The sequence below is a fragment of the Pogona vitticeps genome, chromosome 1 (assembly GCF_051106095.1).
Source record: "Pogona vitticeps strain Pit_001003342236 chromosome 1, PviZW2.1, whole genome shotgun sequence".
In the NCBI taxonomy this organism is placed as follows: Eukaryota; Metazoa; Chordata; class Lepidosauria; order Squamata; family Agamidae; genus Pogona; species Pogona vitticeps.
The window spans coordinates 291,711,075-291,731,499 of NC_135783.1; the positions used below are offsets into that span (position 1 = coordinate 291,711,075).

The 20,425-nt window shown below is 40.1% G+C and overlaps 1 protein-coding gene across 3 annotated transcripts in view; it reads right to left on the reverse strand.

Annotated features, from left to right (window-relative positions):
- Positions 1-20,425, reverse strand: part of AMBRA1 (autophagy and beclin 1 regulator 1) — a 213,486-nt gene that overhangs the window by 27,249 nt on the left and 165,812 nt on the right. For all 3 annotated transcript variants that reach the window (XM_072986012.2, XM_072986011.2, XM_072986013.2), the window contains exon 15: positions 5,979-6,118. In XM_072986012.2, coding sequence (XP_072842113.1) covers positions 5,979-6,118 — 140 coding nt within the window. The remainder of the gene's footprint in view (positions 1-5,978; positions 6,119-20,425) is intronic.

The following is a 20,425-nucleotide window of genomic DNA, read 5'->3' on the forward strand; positions in this document are numbered from 1 at the left end:
ACTGAAGGAGAGAGAAAACAGGGGAGAACACAATTGTTGGTGTATGCCTGCTGTGTGGTTCTTGTGTATGATCTGATGCAACCTTCATTTGGTGGGGAAAGACAGCTTTTTATCAAAGACAATTTGCCCTATAATCTGAAATACAAAGCACATATGTAGCCTGAGCTCCAGGATCCAAACCCCCTATTTGAATCCATAGTTTCAGAATTTAACAAGTAACATATTTTACAGAAAAACAAGCCTCTTCTTTCTTCTCCCCCCCCCACCGTAAAAGAGAAATCCATTCACATACAGACACACATGGGGCGCAGAGAGAGAGAGAGAGAGAGAGAGACGGGGCAGAGAGAGGGGGGGTCAGAGAGAGAGAGAGAAGGGGGAGAAAATAGGGGATGGGGGGATAAAGAGGAGCACTTATATGAAGAGAAGCGCTTGGGTTGCTCCTGCTTCCTCCCGGGCATTCCCCCCTTTCACATTCTCCTTCTCGGTTTTATGAGAGATCAAATTAAAAAGGAGAAGAAAAAACCGCCACCACACCAAAGCCCGAAGAGGGGCAGAGACAGGCACAACGAGGGGGCAAAGGGGTGGCTGCCCAGCAGAGGCTGGTTTTCTTATTCTGGGCTATTGGGGGGTGAAGTTAAGAAACCATTTCTCCTGGAGCAAAGGAGAAGAAGGGGGTCCCCCCTCTCCTTTTTTTCCATGCCCTTCCTTCCCACCTTTTCTCGCTCTCATTCTTGCTCTATCACCAGGGTCAAATGGCCACGCTCAGGCACTCCCAAGTCCTCCCCATCTTGCTCCGATAAAGATATATGGTGGTTTCTGCTGAGACCTCGACCACCACCCCCAGCGTCCCCACTTTTATTGCCCTCGGCGAGGAGAGCATCCCTCGGGCTGCAGCTTCATATGGGGGGGGGATGGAAAGCCGAGTGAAAATGTTAACTGCTTTGCAAAGGACTCCAACAGAGGTGGGAAATTGAGGAGGTGGGGACCGGCGGCCGTGTCCACGTGTGGTGTGCACATTGCTCCCAGGCAAGAGGAGGAGAAAGAAAGACGGGCAAGGCAGTCTGAGATGCACTTGGGATTCCTTCCTAGGCTCTGCTGCTCTGGTCTGGGGCAGGGAGGGTGAAGCCTCGGCTGGCTCGCCTCGGCTACCTCTGGCCATCCATTTTATCGCAGTCAGGATAAACGGCCGCCCCCAGCTCCCCCTACCCGCCGCCACCGCCTCCCCCTCTGCTCTGCAGGGATCTTGCATGCACAAATGGTGGAGCGACCCTCCCACGGGCATGCTGGAACACATGTGCAGGTGCAAATGGGCGGTGCAGGGGTGAATGCATGCAGGTAGGGGGTGGGAGGTCTGTCTCGGCGGCCCGGTCTGGCCCAGGCCACGGACCAGCACCAGGCCGCGGACTGGGGGTTGGGGACCCCTGCTTTAAGATTCAGATTTGTAGCTTGGGCCCCCCACAGCTCCTGAATACTCCGAGTGACAATGATGGTCAGGAATGAATACTTCCAACTTAGGTGGGTTTATAAATTGAATTCCTTTCTGGAAAGACCTAAAAGACCTAAAACATTGTCCACACTAGATAATGCCAGCACACTTTATGTAAGGTTTCCTTTGAAGATAGTTTAGAAACTTTGACTCTTTATGTAAGGTTCCCTTTGAAGACTTTTATAAGTGGTTCATTAAGCAACGTGGTTTCAAACTGGATAGAGCAGGAGCAGATTTGGCTCTTCAGATGTTTTGACCTACAACTCCCATCAGACTCACTCAGCATGCCAATGACGAAACAGTGTAGGAACTGTAAGTTAAAATATCTGCAGAGCAGGAGACTGTCCAATTCTTATGCAGAAATTTAAAGGTTAAAAACCCAGCATCTGAATTGAGCTCAGAAACAACAAAAAAGATGTAATAAAGAATAAAGGGATTGATTTAAACTCTGAAATTATTACTGTATTTAGGCAAAAGAAGAAAGCAAGCATTGGAGTGTTGTTCTAAAGGGGTTATTATTATCATAGAACAGTGAAATAAACCAAATTGATAAAGATATACAGAAAAGAATGGGAATTTTAAAAGTTGTTAAAGGAATATAAAGCTACTTAATTTACCAATTGCGTTTATTACTCTTTAAAACTGAGCAGGAACCCAAGGCCACAAATGAATATACTCCCAAACTTCATAAAGAAATAACAGACTGTAGAATCTTTTCAGAAAAGTATTAAAATAAAAAGGTAAAAACCTAGATCTTTTGACATCTAAAATAAGAATGAGCAAAAACTTTGTATTTTTTAAAAAGTGATATGTTAATACCACTTAAACCACTACGTTGAACGCATATTGAGAAAAACACCCAGTACAATCTGGTGAATGGAAAAGTTACATTTAAAAAAAAATACTGCTGGTCAGTGACCGTAATAAAGCTCATTCATTCATTTATTTTTAAGAATATAACTCTCAGAACTTACCAGCCAGAAATTCTATGTTGGCTGGTGGATTTAGTAAGTGGAATCCAAAAAAGTAACTTTTCCTGTATTTGAATTATTAAGGAAAAAATGTTCAAAACATAAGCTACTTACCTGTCTGTTCTTCAATATACTGAAATGATTTAAATCAAAAAAGACCCAAAGGCTTTATATATAACATGAGAAACAGACTCGGTTGCTAAATTGCCCATTTACTTTTTACATGGAAAATTTCTGAGTTATCTAGCTGGAAGCAAATAGCATCGTATTAGTCAATGCTTCAACATCTCCCAAGGGGACATAAAGAAGCATGCAAAATAATTCTCACACACACAGTGTACAAAAAGCTAGAAGCTATTAAATAAACTGATATTCAATCTGGCCTAAATATGCACATATACGTACTGCAGGAACACAAAAGTATAACTTTCATCTGTTAGCAATATTAATATATGACTGACCCAACCTGGAAAAAATAAGCATGCCACCGGAGTCTCAATTTCTACTAATTGCACAGGAAGCTAGAAGTACCTCTCTCAAATCACAAGGGGAACACTAGCCTAGTAAGCAGTAATATAAAGGCTCAACTCCTATCGCTACAGTAATTTTGGAAATACTGTAAGTTCTAGGAGGACAGCAGTGTTACTCAGCTTGAGACAAAAGTAAGAGACTCTTGCGTCATTTTAAAGACTAACTATTTATTAAGAAACAAGCAAAACTTCCCCAACGTAGTGGGTGCTACACTTCATCCCAATCCCAACCAGGAATCATGCTGGCAAGGGCAGATGGACAGTACAATCCAAAACATCAGGGACATCAGGCCAGCATGAGCTTTCACAAACTGCAGTCTATTTGATATGATCTCTCAGTGGCTGGGTGAGATAGCTGACAGAGCCAGCACAAGGATAGGACCACAACACTCCAGCACTAGTCATCCTACACCAAGAATTATTACTCTTAAAAAGCAACAATACGCATGGGCTTCTGTTGCTGGGAGGCATCTCCACTAATGACTGAATAAGCTAGCAGAGAAATGGGGTCAGCAGCCAGACACATGACAGAGAGAAACACTGGAAGACTTACGGCTATGTACTCAGCAGCACTCAAAACTAGGTAAAAACAAGCTACCCTCATGAAACTGGCTATGACTGACTGAAAGGATATATACTGTATGTGAACAAGAATTCATATAGAAAAACATTCTAAAAAATATAGCACAAATCACATATCATAAATTAATTTACCCTGTTTCCCTGAAAATAAGACCTAGCCTGAAAATAAGACATAGTATGATTTTTCAGGATGCTTGTAATATAAGCCCTACCCCAAAAACAAGTCCTAGTTAAGTGAAAGCCCGCCCTCCACCATTGTGCAGCAACCAGAAGGAGACAACATGACTGTATTTGAATAAAAGTAGATTGTATATGAAAAAATAAAGCATCCCCTGAAAATAAGCCCTAATGTGTTTTTTGGAGCAAAAATTAATACAGTGATGCCTCGCAAGACAAATGCCTCACGCAACAAAAAACTCGCAAGACGAAAGCGTTTTGCAATTTTTTCTGGTGACTCGCAAGATGAATTTTTCTATGGCGTGATTCGCAGGACCAATTTTCTCTCTCTTTTTTTTGAGGGGGGGTTGTTTTAAATCGCACAACCGTTAGTACCGCACTTCGCAAAATGAAATTTTCGCAATACGACACGACTCGCGGAATGAATTAATTTAGTCTTGTGAGGCATCACTGTATAAAACCCTGTCTTATTTTCAGGGAAACATGGCAGGATTATTCTGAATTTCATATAAAAGATGTTAATACAACGATTAAGCTCTCTTACAAGAAACTGTTATACCTTAAGCTTGAATGATACGATTGTTTCTTAGCTTAATTTATTACACATCAGAAAATCCATTTTTTTACAAAAAATATTTAGAGTTTTAAATGAGGAATACTTATCTAACCATATTCACTGGTTTCCTTGTTGCCTTTGGGGGAATATTTTTTGTGAAGTTATTTTACTTAATCTTCCCTTGTCCCCCCCCACACACACACACACTTGCACTTCCAATATGTTTGGAAGTTCATAGTCTGTCTTATGGGAAACAACTGAACTAAAATAGGGATTGAGCACCTCTGCCTTTTCTTTGTCCTCTGTTATCATTTTTCCATCTCCATTGTGGAGCTGTGCCACTATGTCTTTTGTTTGTCTTTTGCTACTCACATACCTGAAGAATGCTTTTTTACTGCTTTTAGTGTCCTTAGCTAACCACAGCTCATTTTCAGCTGTTGTCCTCCTAATGCCATCCCTGCATTTCCTTGCTACTTGTCTGTACTCATCCTTGTATGTACCTTTCACTGTCCCCTTAAAATTCAGTTCCAAATACTGGAGTGGCAGAAGCAACAATTGAGAACATTCAATGTTTCTGCTTCAAGTACTATCCCCTCCCCAAAAGACTGGGGTTTTTATCAGGCAAATTCCAGAATACAGGAAAACACATTATGGTAGAATATCTAGGTTTCAAACTACATACTAATGTGCAGAGCTTAAAACATAAAGCTTGAATTCCTGGTAGAAGGAGGGTAAATACTGTTTAACAGATATAACTGATACCTTTTAGGGGGTACAGCCCTTATAAGTGGAACACAGCAATTGAAGATTTAATTTGATCAAAATGGACAGAGCAGAAAACCAGGTTAGTATTGTGTGTCAAATTTGTCTAAAATCAGACAACATTTGCTATGAGTAGAAAATATAGCCCTGTGGACAGGATCTTGGTAAAAAAATGGAAAAGGAACAAAATGGAACACAGCAATCAGAATCTACTATGGACCATTGACTCAGGGACAGGATGGGATTGATGCTTTTAAAAATAAATGACAAATGATTCAAGAAAGCAAGAATCAGCATTAAAAGGGCACTTCAACTACCCTAATATCTAACTAGAGATAAACTGGACTAAACATGCAATTGTCAACAGATTCCTGAGATACATACGTATCAGCTACAGTATATATTATCGACATTGATCTGTTGTTTTAAGCACACACCAAAGTTAATAGGTTAAAACTATAACCCAGTAAACCAGGATAGCAGCAGAATACTATCAAATACAAAAGAGAGAAATCCAACATGCTTAATAAATAGTCCTGATTTTAAGAAAAAGTTAAAAACTCTTTAAGTTCACTGGTCTCTCCTTTCCAAAGTTGTTATCTGGTGAAGAAACAATCATAGTTAAATAAATAAATAAATAAATAAATAAATAAATAAATAAATAAATAAATAAATAAATAAATAAATAAATAAATAAAGAAATAAAGAAATAAAGAAATAAAGAAATAAATAAATAAATAAATAAATAAATAAATAAATAAATAAATAATACTGTTTAAAGAGGAAGCACAAGCCACAGTATTCTTCAGAAAAGGAAGAGTCCCTGAGACTTCATTATAAATGAGGACCAAATGTTACACGAACATTTCTTCTACCAAATAAAGGTTAAGGTAGCTCTAACACATGCCACTTACTCTGGTCGGCAAATCACTAGGTCCCCCTTATTCGTGCCATATGCCAATCCCAAACCTGGTTCAGGAAGCCAACGAGCAGAATTTATGCTGACGTGTCTCCTTTGATCAGCAGGCATTGGGTACAGAACATTGAATACTCTCTACAAGGAAAAAACACACAGAGACACTAGTGAGTCAAACAGGTAATAATCAGTTTGGCAGACAAACCAGTCTTTTACATAATGCTTCATTAATTAACAGACAATCAACAGAGAAGTAGGGAACTATAATCATTGATCAACTTGAACAGAAACGAACTGTCTAACAGTCTCTTTCAGAAAAAAGGCTGAAGTATTAACTAGTCCCAGGGAGAAATATACAGATTATCGCTATGAAAATGATCAAGTTCTAAAGGCCATTTTCCTTGTGTGACTGCTGCCAAAATGAAAAAGCTGGCAAGGTCAAGATAACAACTTATTGCAGTACAATTGTTCAGACATCTGCTTTCTAACTCTGCTTCCATTTTATCTTCTGAAACCTTCCAGTTTCTGCTTCCCTTCTTTCCTCTGATTCTTAAAGTGGAAACAGTTCTGCTGTCTATCTGTATAAAGCAATCAAATGTGTAGTAGCTACAACAATATAAAAGTTAACAATGATGTACCAGTTAAGTTGAATGCCTATAAAGGTAACACTAGAATATCAAATTACTGTTTCCCAATTTTTTTTCCTGTGTGATAGACAATTAATCTGTTCTCTGGCCTTTTATTTTGCTCAGTTAAGAGACATCCAGAAAGTTTCAGGGTCAATCAAGGCTGTTTAGCCTCTGATGTTATATTCAATACTTACACCATCTCAGTGTATTTATTCTATTCTATTCTTTTCTTGACTAGGTAGCAAAGAATTCTGTGCACACTGATACCATTTGTTACCATGGAGATTATGGTATGCACTTCAATTTTAATGGGGTTATGATAACAGGAATGCGTTTATGAGAGCAAAGCAGCATTTATTGAAAAAATAAGCATTGTTTGAAGTGTGACAGAAGAAAACGAACACTCTGGCGATTAAATTGCAAACATATTTCATGAATAAACAGTGTGTCTTGGTCAACTGCCTCCTGCTAAGGAACAGTGATTGAGAAAAGTACTTTCTGGGCTTGCCACCAGCTCCTGCAATCTTTATATTAAACAGCCATTGATAAAAGCTGCCTCGACGACTCCACTCTGTCTGCACCCACCTCAAGTCCTTCTCAATCATGCCATGTTGGATGGGACTGGTAGCTGTGTAAGCTTAAAATCAACATGGTAGTCCCAAATTGAGAAAGGCTGCAATTTCTATGTTCTAGATCCATACCGCAACAGCAGCAGCTGGCAGAAGCATGCCAAGATATGTAAAACAATGTCCACACACGGTTGTTTATTCATCTATATCTCCTCCTCCTTCAATAACTATTGGTGTTCCACACAAATAGGCATATGTCATGCAGCATTAAGGGTCAATTAAGGAGTATTACAATCATTAGATAAATGTAATAAGGGTATTTTAAAAGCTGCTTTTGCGACTTATCTTCATCAGCCAGGTACATTTATTCAGTATTTATTAACCACAATAATGTATGTTAGTAACTACTCAAGATGTTCTCAAAGAATTTTTTTGTCATTGTGCAGTAACTGTACAGCTATCACAAGGAATTCAAATAATCTTCATTCAACAGAAGACTTCTGTTGAAAAGAAGTCACTATTTTGTATCACCATGAAAATATTTTTTCTTCCTAGCAAGTGCAACCATTTATGGGATTTAGAGAGGTGCTACATAAAAGCCATGAGTATCTGTTATCAACTGTGCTGTCACTAATGACAAGCAGCAATTCACTTCCCCACTCAGGCTAGCTGTACACACAGAAAAATGTCCTTATTAGAGATGCATAAAACAAAAAAAGTAGTGCAAATATTTCTCCATTCTTACTTTAGATGAGAGTTGATCAGAAATCTGTATCATTTGCTGAGAAGTGCTGAGAAGAAGAGTTAAATTGTAATCCAGGATAAGGCACCTTCTCACCCCAACTAATAAAAAATGCTGAAAGAATACTAGTGGGTATTTAACCTTAACTAACTTACTAGTGATTACCGTAGTGTTAAAACTCTTAAACAAAGCCAGACTGCACCTATGGGGGCAGTTTTTCTGTTCATGTTTGTTTGTTTGTTTGTTTTTAGGATAGGGAGCCTGGACATTTTTTTTAGTTGCTATAGGATGTGTATGGTTTGCAGCCACACTTTGTCCACTCCTAGTATAGTATGTTTGGGAGAATTCCTCCTAAGAAAGGAATCATATTTGTTAAGAGATATACAACTCACATACAAGCACATACACATGTGATGTCACAAATGTACAAAATTATCAGATAGGCTATTCAGTACCTTCTCAACTTGACACAGGTTAGAAACTTTCCAACTCTTTTCTCTTTTTATATATTCCCGCCAGAAGCCTCTGGCCAGATGTATACATATCACTATGTTAGCAGCATAGAATTGAGATTTGATTTTGTGTTTTATTCTACTGAGTTCAACCAGCTGGGAGAGAATAAAGAAGTGCTGCAAGCATGTCCTCTGCTTATGTCTCTGTAACACTGGCCATAATTTTAATACTGTGGTATTGTTTTTCATATCTAAACATGTAAGCAAGAAGCTAAAAGTTGTACCTCATAAACTGTTAAGAAGCAAAAATTCAGAAAAAAAATTCTTTTACTTTCTTTCTTTCACTGATGAGTACATTTTTTAAAATAGCCTTTACTAACATTACTGGCTCTCAGGGAAGTTTGCCACTGATGAGAAGCAGTTTGAGGAAAATCCAAGTTGGTTCAATTCCCATTCCTATCCGAATTGCCAAATCCTCATCCATCTCCTGTAGTCTGATGTTGTGTTTAGTCGTTTAGTCGTGTCCGACTCTTCGTGACCCCATGGACCAGAGCACGCCAGGCCCTCCTGTCTTCTACTGCCTCCCGGAGTTGTGTCAGGTTCATGTTGGTTGCTTCGCAGACACTGTCCAGCCATCTCATCCTCGGTCGTCCCCTTCTCCTCTTGCCATCACACCTTCCTAACATCAAGGTTTTTTCCAAGGACTCTTTTCTTCTCATGAGATGCCCAAAGTACTGGAGCCTCAGCTTCAGGATCTGTCCTTCAAGTGAGCATTCAGGGTTGATTTCCTTTAGAACTGATAGGTTTGTTCTCCTTGCAGTCCAGGGGATTCTCAAGAGCCTCCTCCAGCACCACAATTCAAAGGCATCAATTCTTCGGCGGTCTGCTTTCTTTATGGTCCAGCTCTCACTTCCATACATCACGACAGGAAAAACCATAGCTTTGACTATTCGGACTTTTGTCGGCAAGGTGATGTCTCTGCTTTTCAAGATGCTGTCAAGATTTGTCATCGCTTTCCTCCCAAGAAGAAGGCGTCTTTTAATTTCAGGGCTGCTGTCTCCATCTGCAGTGATCATGGAGCCCAGGAAGATAAAATTTGACACTGCCTCCATATCTTCCCCTTCTATTTCCCAGGAGGTGATGGGACCAGTGGCCATGATCTTAGTTTTTTTGATGTTGAGTTTCAGACCGTTTTTTGCACTTTCCTCTTTCACTCTCATTACAAGGTTCTTTAATTCCTCCTCACTTTCTGCCATCAGAGTGGTGTCATCTGCATATCGGAGGTTGTTGATATTTCTTCCTGCAATCTTAATTCCAGCTTGGGATTCCTCCAGTCCAGCCTTCCGCATGATGTATTCTGCATATAAGTTAAATAAGCTGGGGGACAATATACAGCCTTGCCGTACTCCTTTCCCAATTTTGAACCACTCAGTTGTTCCATGACCAGTTCTAACTGTTGCTTCCTGTCCCACATATAGGTTTCTCAGGAGACAGATAAAGTGGTCAGGCACTCCCATTTCTTTAAGAACTTGCCATAGTTTGCTGTGGTCCACACAGTCAAAGGCTTTCGCATAGTCAATGAAGCAGAAGTAGATATTTTTCTGGAACTCTCTGGCTTTCTCCATAATCCAGCGCAAGTTAGCAATTTGGTCTCGAGTTCCTCTGCCTCTTCGGAATCCAGCTTGTACTTCTGGGAGTTCTCGGTCCACATACTGCTGAAGCCTACCTTGTAGGATTTTGAGCATAACCTTGCTAGCGTGTGAAATGAGTGCAATTGTACGGTAGTTGGAGCATTCTTTGGCACTGCCTTTCTTTGGGATTGGGATGTAGACTGATCTTTTCCAATCCTCTGGCCACTGTTGAGTTTTCCAAACTTGCTGGCATATTGAATGTAGCACCTTAACAGCATCATCTTTCAAGATTTTGAATAGTTCACTGGAATGCCATCACCTCCACTGGCCTTGTTGTTAGCCAGGCTTTCTAAGGCCCACTTGACTTCGCTCTCCAGGATGTCTGGCTCAAGGTCAGCAACTACATTGTCTGGATTGTCCGGGATATCCAAATCTTTCTGATATAATTCCTCTGTGTATTCTTGCCACCTCTTCTTGACGTCTTCTGCTTCTGTTAGGTCCCTCCCATTTTTGTCTTTTATCATGTTCATCTTTGCGCAAAATGTTCCTCTAATATCTCCAATTTTCCTGAACAGATCTCTGGTCTTTCCTTTTCTGTTATCTTCCTCTATTTCTTTGCATTGTTCATTTAAGAAGGCCCTCTTGTCTCTCCTTGCTATTCTTTGGAAGTCTGAATTCAAGTTTCTGTAACTTTCCCTATCTCCCTTGCATTTTGCTTCCCTTCTCCTCTCTGCTATTTCTAAGGCCTCGTTGGACAGCCACTTTGCTTTCTTGCATTTCCTTTTCTTTGGGATGGTTTTCGTTGCTGCCTCCTGGACAATGTTACGAGCCTCTATCCAAAGTTCTTCAGGCACTCTGTCCACCAAATCTAGTTCCTTAAATCTGTTCTTTACTTCCACTGTGTATTCATAAGGGATTTGGTTTAGATTATACCTGAGTGGCCCAGTGGTTTTTCCTAATCTCTTCAGTCTAAGCTTGAATTTTGCTATGAGAAGCTGATGATCAGAACCGCAGTCAGCTCCAGGTCTTGTTTTTGCTGACTGTATAGAGCTTCTCCATCTTTGGCTGCAGAGAATATAATCAATCTGATTTCGATATTGCCCATCTGGTGATTTCCATGTATAGAGTCGCCTCTTGTGTTGTTGGAAAAGAGTGTTTGTGATGACCAGCTTATTCTCTTGACAAAACTCTATTAGCCTTTGTCCTGCTTCGTTCTGAACTCCAAGGCCAAACTTCCCTGTTGTTCCTTTTATCTCTTGGCTCCCTACTTTAGCATTCCAGTCCCCTAGAATGAGAAGAACATCTTTCTTTGGTGTCAGTTCTAGAAGGTGTTGTAAATCTTCATAGAATTGTTCAATTTCAGTCTCCTCAGCAATGCTGGTTGGTGCATAAACTTGGATTATTGTGATGTTGAATGGTCTGCCTTGGATTCGTATTGACATCATTCTATCATTTTTGAGATTGTATCCCATTACAGTAGTAGTCTGATGGCTAGATCCTATTGAATATTAGAGGAACGTTAACACCTTACCAGTGTAGTAATAGAGGATCCTCTGCTTGTGCAAGTGCTATCATTACATAAGATGGAAGTAATTTACACGTGCAATAAGGTCCTGTGTATCTTTTTGCACAAATGATGAAAACGATGCATTATATGAGCATTTGACTTCATTGGATCCTGGCTTAACCTTCTAGAGACATATGCAGCTTTTTCACTTTGACCATTCTATTCCCCTTCAAATGGCATACCTGTTGCTTAGATTAGTTTGATCTTTCTGGTTTCTAGTTCTAGGATCTTCCAGTACACACCAATGTGTGACTTGGGGCACAGAAAGAAAAGGATGATAAGTAAGTATAACGAATAAAATATTTTTGCCAGTGGATGTTCTCTTGTGTGGTTTGTTTCCTTAGGAACCAATCTTCATTAATTTTCTTTCTTTCTTTCTGCTGCTCAGTTAAAGGCATCTCTTGTATTCCAAAAGAGATACTTAGTACAGTATTACCTTTCTAAACTCCTTCCAGAGTATTTAAGGAGACTTGGTAGTTGGCAGGTCAGCAGTAAGGTGTTTTTTTTAAACCCACCAAGAAAGAGCAGTGCCTTTTTTTCATTTTTGTAAAAACTTTCATTACATATGCAAATATGAAAGAAAGCAACACAGTTCCACAGATATTTAGGAACACATCTTAGGAGCTACTAAGTGGTGCTGTATCAGTTGCTTCTGCCAGACAAAGAAATCATCCATTTTGGATTTAAAGTGAGCTTTGCAACTTTTTATTGATCTCCTATTGAACCTAATAAGGATAACTTCAATCTAAAGTCCGCTTCATTCAAAATGTCATTCCTATGGACGAAATTAACGTGTATTATATTGGAAACTTGAATTCAGTTATCAAAATTACATCTCCTGCTTATGAAGTTTTTTTGGGGGGTATGCTATGCTAAGCCTAACTCCACCTTTACAGTAGGAGATAATTAGCATGCCTGTGAGTCTGGACATGCACTCGCTATATGAATATATACTAAGGTTTCTGAAAGCTACCTAATGGGCTCATTCTACTAGTGTTCCGATTAATCTATGATTCAACACAAGCAAGATGCCAAGGGCAAATGCTTTAACATTTAACTTCATCTTTGTCCAGATGAAACCAGCTGCCAGATTTGGGTACATTTAATATCTATTGGAAACTTGACAATGAGTAGCAGCTTTTGGAATACACCAGTATCTCTAAAATTTCAAAAGCAAGAGCAAGAGTTCCTATTGAGATTCATTTTTCTTGCTTTCACTGCTACATAAATTTCCCATCGCTATCCTCTTTCCAGGCAGAAAAATGAAGGAGGGAGACCTTTCTTCAGTATTCCTTCTGTGTCAATCGATCTGTACTTTTTTCATTTCTCATTGCTTTCAAGTATAGGTGCATCACTGTGTCGGTCTAAAGTCATTCTTCATTTATGGGGCTAATAATTTAGAGGTAGGGTAGTGGAAGAAAATAATATTGAGCTGGGTGTATAAACAGGGAATTTATTTATTTATTTATTTATTTATTTATTTGATTAACTGATTGATTGATTGATTTATATCCCGCCCATCTGATCTGGTCAACCAGATTACTGTTTCTTTCCTGGTTACCACAACCTGTTGTATTTCTCTGAACAACTTTCTTGGATATTCACACAATCCTTGCAATTTGCAATCTGACAAACTACAAAAACAACCCAAACTACGGATATTGGAGCTCTCTACAAATTCTTCTAATCCCCTAAAATGTGTTAGATTCCCCTCCCCATGACACAAACCGGGGGGAAATGAACCACAAACTGGTTCATTTTTCTAGGGTTATGAGTAGCTAAGAACCATGAGCCACCCCAATTTGTCATTTTTCCAAATTGTGGCCATCTCTACTTAGATACCTAACTAAATATTTAGGCTTATTGTAACTATAACGGAAACAGAAGATGCTACAGGATTAAGAAGGAGCATGAAGAACCTTATAATTCAGAATTAATGTTATACACAAGGTATTTCATATGAAGACAGACATTCAGGCTTATTTTCCCAGGCTTCTCCCTCCTCATGGCTATAAGGTCCTGATCAATCTACAGGTAGCTTAGGCACAACAGATCTTTTAAAAAATCAAGGTAAATGCTACATTTATGTTTTTTTGGGGGGGGATCCATGTATGTTCATACACATGACTACACTTAGAACATTATTATGTTTTCTTCAAGAGAAACCTTAAACCTACCATCAGCCTTTCCCCTCCTGGTGCAGTGGTTAAACTGCAGTACTGCAGCTGAAACTCTGCTCATGACCAAGGTTCAATCTCAGGTAGCTGGCTTTCATCCACCCTTCCAAGGTTGGTAAACTGAATACGCAGCTTGGGGGGGGGGAGATGAGTAGCCTGCATAATTAAATTGTAAATTGCCCAAAGTATGCTTTAAGTATTATGGAGCTGCATACAAGCAGCAAGCATTGCTTCTGCTTTGAATCCAACTCTCCCAATTGTTTAGAACAGTGGTCGGGGAACAGGGGTAAATTATCCCAAATTGGGTAAAAGTTAAAATCCTGGGGGTAATGAGCAGAGTGCTACCCCCTCCCTCCCACCCCCTCCCCCTGCAGTCAAACCTCAAATTGTAAGCCACCTCTCCCTGTTACTTCCTTGGTTGCAGCAGGGCACTTCTAAATCCTCCGTTCTTTCAAAGATCGGAGATAAGCCTCCTTGATTGGTTACAGCTGTGGATTAGCTGTAGGCAATCAATCAATCCAGGGCTTCTGAATGACTGATTCCTCCGGAAATGACTGCAAGCAAGTAGGAGGCGGGAAAGGATCAAGTTAACAAGGGAAGGAGGGAAGGAAGGTGCGAGAGACTGAGGGCTTCATCAAGCTTATTTAAATGTATGCAGAAAATGGAGGGAGGGAGGGTGGATGGATGGATGTGTATGTGTGAGAGTGAGAGTGAGTGAGAGAGGCTGACTCAAAACTATGAAAAAGAAGAGGCAAGCAAAAGAGAAAGCTTGAATTAAAGCGGGGGGGGGAGGGTGGCTTTTTAAAGTGCTGTCTAGGTTTATCATTGCTTTCCTTCCAAGAAGCAGGCATCTTTGAATTTCGTGGCTGCTGTCACCATCTGCAGTGATCATGGAGCCCAAGAAAGTAAAATCTGTCATTGCCTCCATATCTTCCCCTTCTATTTGCCAGGACGTGATGGGACCAGTGGCCATGATTTTAGTTTTTTTGATGTTGAGCTTCAGACCATTTTTTGCGCTCTCCTCTTTCACCCTCATTAAGAGGTTCTTTAAGTCCTCCTCACTTTCTGCCATGCCTTTGCGTAGTCAATGAAGCAGAAGTAGATGTTTTTCTGGAACTCTCTGGCTTTCTCCATAATCCAGCGCAAGTGTATCCGCTTTTGTTGCCAGCGGTTTAGACATCAATGGCTATGTGTTGCATTATTTTGAGGGGACAGCACATTCACACTGTTATACAAGCTGTATACTCACTGCTTTCCATTGTAGCCAAGTCTCATTTCTTCAGTGATGTCACATGAAAAGATATACTAAAATATTTATGAAATGTGAGGTGGTGTACAGTGGTGCCTCGCTACACGGTTACCCCGCTTAATGACGAAATCGCTTTATGATGGGTTTTTTGCAATCGCTTTAACGATCACAAAACAATGTTTATATGGGGTTTTTTTCGCTTGACGATGAATAGTTCCCTGCTTCGGGATGATTAGAAACAGCTGATCGGCGGGTCGCAATATGGCTCCCCGCTGTTTTCAGGACCAATTCTTCACTTTACAGGCATCGCAAAATGGCTGCCCTATGGAGGATCTTTGCTGCACTATCAGGTTTTTCCCCATTGGAACGCACTGACCAGTTTTCAATGCATTTCAATTTTTTTTTTACTTGACAACGATTTCGCTGTACAGCAATTTTGCTGGAATGGATTATCGTTGTCAAGTGGGGCACCACTGTACTCACTTCTGCGATATACAGTATTTTTGAACTGCAGTCCCAAGATCTCTGACCATTGGTCGTACCAGTTGGGGCTAATGGGAATTGTAACCCAATAACATCTGGAGGGACATACAGTCTTCCTGTTTAAAAAGAGCCTTGCATTACCATTCTGTTTTATTAGGAAAAGACTATCACATACCTGTAGGAATGTCATATAGGAAAAAGTGTTGTAAGCATTATAAAAGTTTAGACTGTGCATCTATTTAAGTATTTACTTAGACAGGCAGCAGTTCTTCAGGGTCTCAGGCAGCACTCTTTTCACAATACATACTATCCGAACATTTTTCTCTCTTTTAACACATGCTTTGTACATAGAATAGGGGTGGAGAATAAGAGTTTCAAAATATGTGAATTTTTCAAAGAGTGCTTTACCATTGCTATATCCCAGTGAGCTTCCATGGCCAAACAAGGATTTGAACTTAGGTCTCCTGATTCCTATTCCTACAACTACATCACACTGGTTCTTCATACCCAGCACAGCCAATAATAAATGGTGATGAGAACTGTAGCCAGCAACATCTGAATGGTCATACTTTTTCCCTCGCTAATAGAGCACATTTTCCATTACTGAGTAGAGATTCCTCTGCTGTCAGCTTTTTTATCTCCTGACTTTCATTACTCTTCTTACAGAATTTTTTTTTACAAATCTACATTAATTTTCCAAGCCTGTTTCCTGAGTAAGTCAGAACCAGAAGATTAACTTTTTGAATGTGGATTTTTTAAGGTACTGAGAAAAGGCATTTGCTACCTGAGAAGAAAGGGAAACATCTTTTAGTTAGTTATAGGTTTTGTTACAAAGGGAAATTTAGTTAGTGTACTGCTGCTGCTCAGTTGGGTACTCGTTGGCTACTTCTTAGTGTTAAATTATCCTGAAGTTTTCCAGTTTTGAGCAGAGAATTCCATGATGACCTTATTCCAAGAAATGGTCCAATAAACTATTATGTGAGCTTTCATGAATTACAGTCCACTTCTTTAGATGCAAATATTAGATTATGAAACTCTGTAAAGCACAACAGTCATTTATACCACCATTTTAACAAGCAGGTTCTATGAAAAGATAGATCAAATATCCCAAGGGGGGCATAGTCTGGACTTCATGAATTCCATGGGCCTGACTTCCACAGGGGCCACACAAGTCACTGTTCACATAACATGGCATTCATCCTGGGACAGCAAAAGGATGATCTGAAGATGGTGAACTTGTCAGGATCAGATCATCTCCTGTTGAGAGATGGACTTTGTACAGCTGTATCCCTCCACAAAGGAGAGACATATTGCTATGATTGTCCAACCCCCCAAAATTTATGGATCCCTCTGGTTTCCAAAATATCCTAGGGAGGTTTTCTAGGTGCTCCTAGCATTCAGAAGTGACCAGAGCTGCAATCATAATCTCCCCTAAATGTTTTCTTTCTTCCGTGGTTCACAGAAAAGTTAAGGGTAATGAAGAAATTATGAAGGCTAGACAGCAGAAAGAGGAAAGCTCCCATGAAGTGCAACCTGGTGGCTATCATGGAACTTTCAGGATACATCATAATACACTTAAGACCACTAAAAGAAGCCACAATATCCAGTTAATTGAGGCTGCTGTTAACCAACAGCTGAAAATTTCTGTCCAGTATCTGTTCTGGACAAAAACAATTTTTACATCCAAATGTTGACAAATGCAGTTCATTTTAGATATAAGGTTGAAGGCATCCAGCGGGATCTTGTCTCCTTGTTGATACCAGTAAACGAGACGCCCAATGCACTGTCTAATAAGGTTAAATTGGAAACAGTTCATCCTTCTAGAAATATCCAGAATGTTTTTAGGCTGCAGTCTTCCAAGGTGAATGCAGAATATGACAAACAGGAAATTCCAAACAGAGTGAGCAGACTAATGGTTGACTGATACTGTCACTTACACTGATCCTGCCAACATGTCTGAATGAAGAACTATCAGAATAGAGAGAAGGAGCTTCCATCTGGGCTATTACGGCTCAGTAGGTGGGAGCACCTAACTGTGGAGTCAGGGGTTAGGAGTCTGAATTCTCACTGCACCTCAGTCTATGGCTGATAGGGTCATATAGCCTTCCACATGTGCAGGCTTGGACAGGCTGCATGGTCTTAGAGCATCAATAGGAGAAACTGGTAAACCATCAGTGAGTGCTTTTTATCCAGAAAACACTAGAGGGTCACCATATATATTGGAACTGACTTGACAGCACATAATTATTAATTATAATTATACTTGGCTTACACGAATCAAAATACATTATTTATTGCCAGTATTTATAGATCACCTAATAACAGAGTTGCTAAGGCAGGTCATAACAACAAAATGAAATAGGATTCTAATTATCTTTTAATTAAAACAATTAACATGCTGATTCAGTACTTTTAAAAAACCTTCTATGATTCCTCCATGAGAACAATCACCCCATAGAACTATCTTTAATGGACTACATGTTCATCCAAGTTTTCACAAAGACTTTTCACTCCAGAACTCCTTTTAGATTAATTCATTTCCAAGTACACTGAGAAATTTCAGGAAATATCATACTTAAAACAGTACATAAAATTGTTCCAGAGAATTAAAAACTGTTAGCTCTGCTTCTTAAGACTCTTCCCTAAACCTGCATTCTATAGCATCAGCCAACCATTCACTTTGAAGTTTGATAAATATAGGAGAAATGCCCCATTTGGAATTTGTTAGTCTCAGCCCAGTTGCTTTTAGAATTTAAATTCCTTAATTTTCATGTTCCAGCAAAACAGAAATAAGTATTCTTTATACAATTACTATTTCCTCTAAGCTGAACACAGAGACACAATAAATGGGGGTGTGGTTGGGTGGCAATATAAAGAAGTTCTCTGCTAGAAGCAGACCCTCACTGCCATTTGTAAGCATGAACTCTCAGCTGATGAAAGGTGAAGAGGGATAAAATAGGAAGTAAAGCTACTTGCTTATCTTCAGTCCATATTGTAAAGTGTGGTTGGGAAAGATTTTGAGGTTATGCCTCTTGCCTAACTACAAACAAGTCAAGCAGGGACAAATGGTAGCCCAGCATTACATCAAATGTTTCGTTTTTCCAGTTCAATTAAGAACAAATTCAAAGCCAGCAGAATTTGTTATGTACTGCCTACAATCTCTGAGCAGCCAAATTCATTTTGCAACCAAACAGTTAATAAAATGATGGCTCTGACTTATTAACTTTGTATGATTAAAACTATCTGTTAATTCCTCAGCTATAACATATCCTCGCCTCTGGAACAACCTGCCTCCAGAGATTCGCGCGGCTCCCTCGCTGGGTATTTTTAAGAAACAACTGAAAACATGGATGTTTACGCAGGCCTTCCCCCACAGTTAATCCCTGACCTCTCCCTTGCTTTCTTTATTATGTTTTCCCTTTTCCATTTTATAGTACATTTAATTGTGTACAAATTCCTTTTTAATTATATAGTGGTTTTGTATTTTGTGTTTGTGTTGTAAGCTGCCTAGAGTGGTCAATATGACCAGATAGGCGGGGTATAAATGGAATAAATAAATAGATAAATAAATATCCACCACTTCCGCCAAGTATGCCAGATGCTGAAAATCACATGCATGTGAACTGGCCAGAAATAAATCAAGGCGTTGAATTATAATCATGTAAGTAAAAATTCAAACCAGTTTCGTTCAAACTCCGAATGGGCTTTGAACCAAACTGGTTCGAAGTCCATTCGGAGGAGTTGATGCCAGCCATTGAGGATAAGAGGAGAGCTCTAGCAGCATACAAAATTTGTCCTAGTGAGTACAACTTGCAAGCTTTTCGAGCTGCTCATAGCCAAGTCCAACGGGCTGCCAGGAGATCTTCCAAAGATTATGGGCTTCAGCTCTGCTCTCAGATACAGATAGCACTGGACACAGGTAACATCAAGGGAATGTATGACGGTATCAAACAGGCTTTAGGTCCAATACAGAAGAAATCTGCTCCCTTGAAGTCTGCTACAGGCGTGATCATCCAGGACTAAGCTAAGCAGATGGACCGCTGGGTGCAGCACTGCTCTGAGCTATATTCCAGACAGAATGTAGTAACCGAAGATGCATTAAATAACATTGAGTGCCTGCCTATCTCAGAAGAGTTGGACAGTGAACCAACTTTAGCAGAAATAAAAGCAGCCTTGGATTCCCTCGCCTTCAGCAAGACACCCGGAAAGGATAACATCACTGTTGAAGTGCTGAAGTGCTGTAAAGAGATCATCACCACTGAGCTGTATGAAGTCTTTCGTCTTTGCTGGAGCGAAGGTGGAGTACCACAGGACATGAAGGATGCAAACATTGTCACACTGTACAAGAACAAAGGAAACAGAGGTGACTGCAATAATTACCGTGGCATCTCTCTTCTCAACGTTGTAGGGAAGCTACTTGCCTGTGTTGTGCTAAAAAGGCTCCAGGTGCTTGCAGACAGAGTGTATCCAGAATCACAGTGTGGATTTCGAGCTAATAGATCCACCACTGACATGGTATTCTCCCTCCGACAGTTGCAGGAGAAATGCAGGGAACAACAGCCACTCTTAGTGGTCTTCATAGAACTTACAAAAGCATTTGACTTGGTTAGCAGGGATGGCCTTTTTAAAATACTTCCCAAGATCGGATGTCCACCTCGTCTCCTCAACATCATCAGATCCTTCCATGAGGGAATGAAAGGCACTGTAGTTTTTGACGGCTCAACATCAGACCCCTTTGACATTCGAAGCGGAGTGAAACAGGGCTGTGTCCTCGCACCAACCCTTTTTGGGATCTTTTTTGCCGTCATGCTGAAGCATGCCTTTGGAACTGCAGCCGAAGGTGTCTATCTCTGGACTAGATCAGACGGAAAGCTCTTTAACCTCTCTAGATTGAGAGCGAAGACCAAAGTCCAACTGAAATGCATGAAGGACTTCCTCTTTGCAGA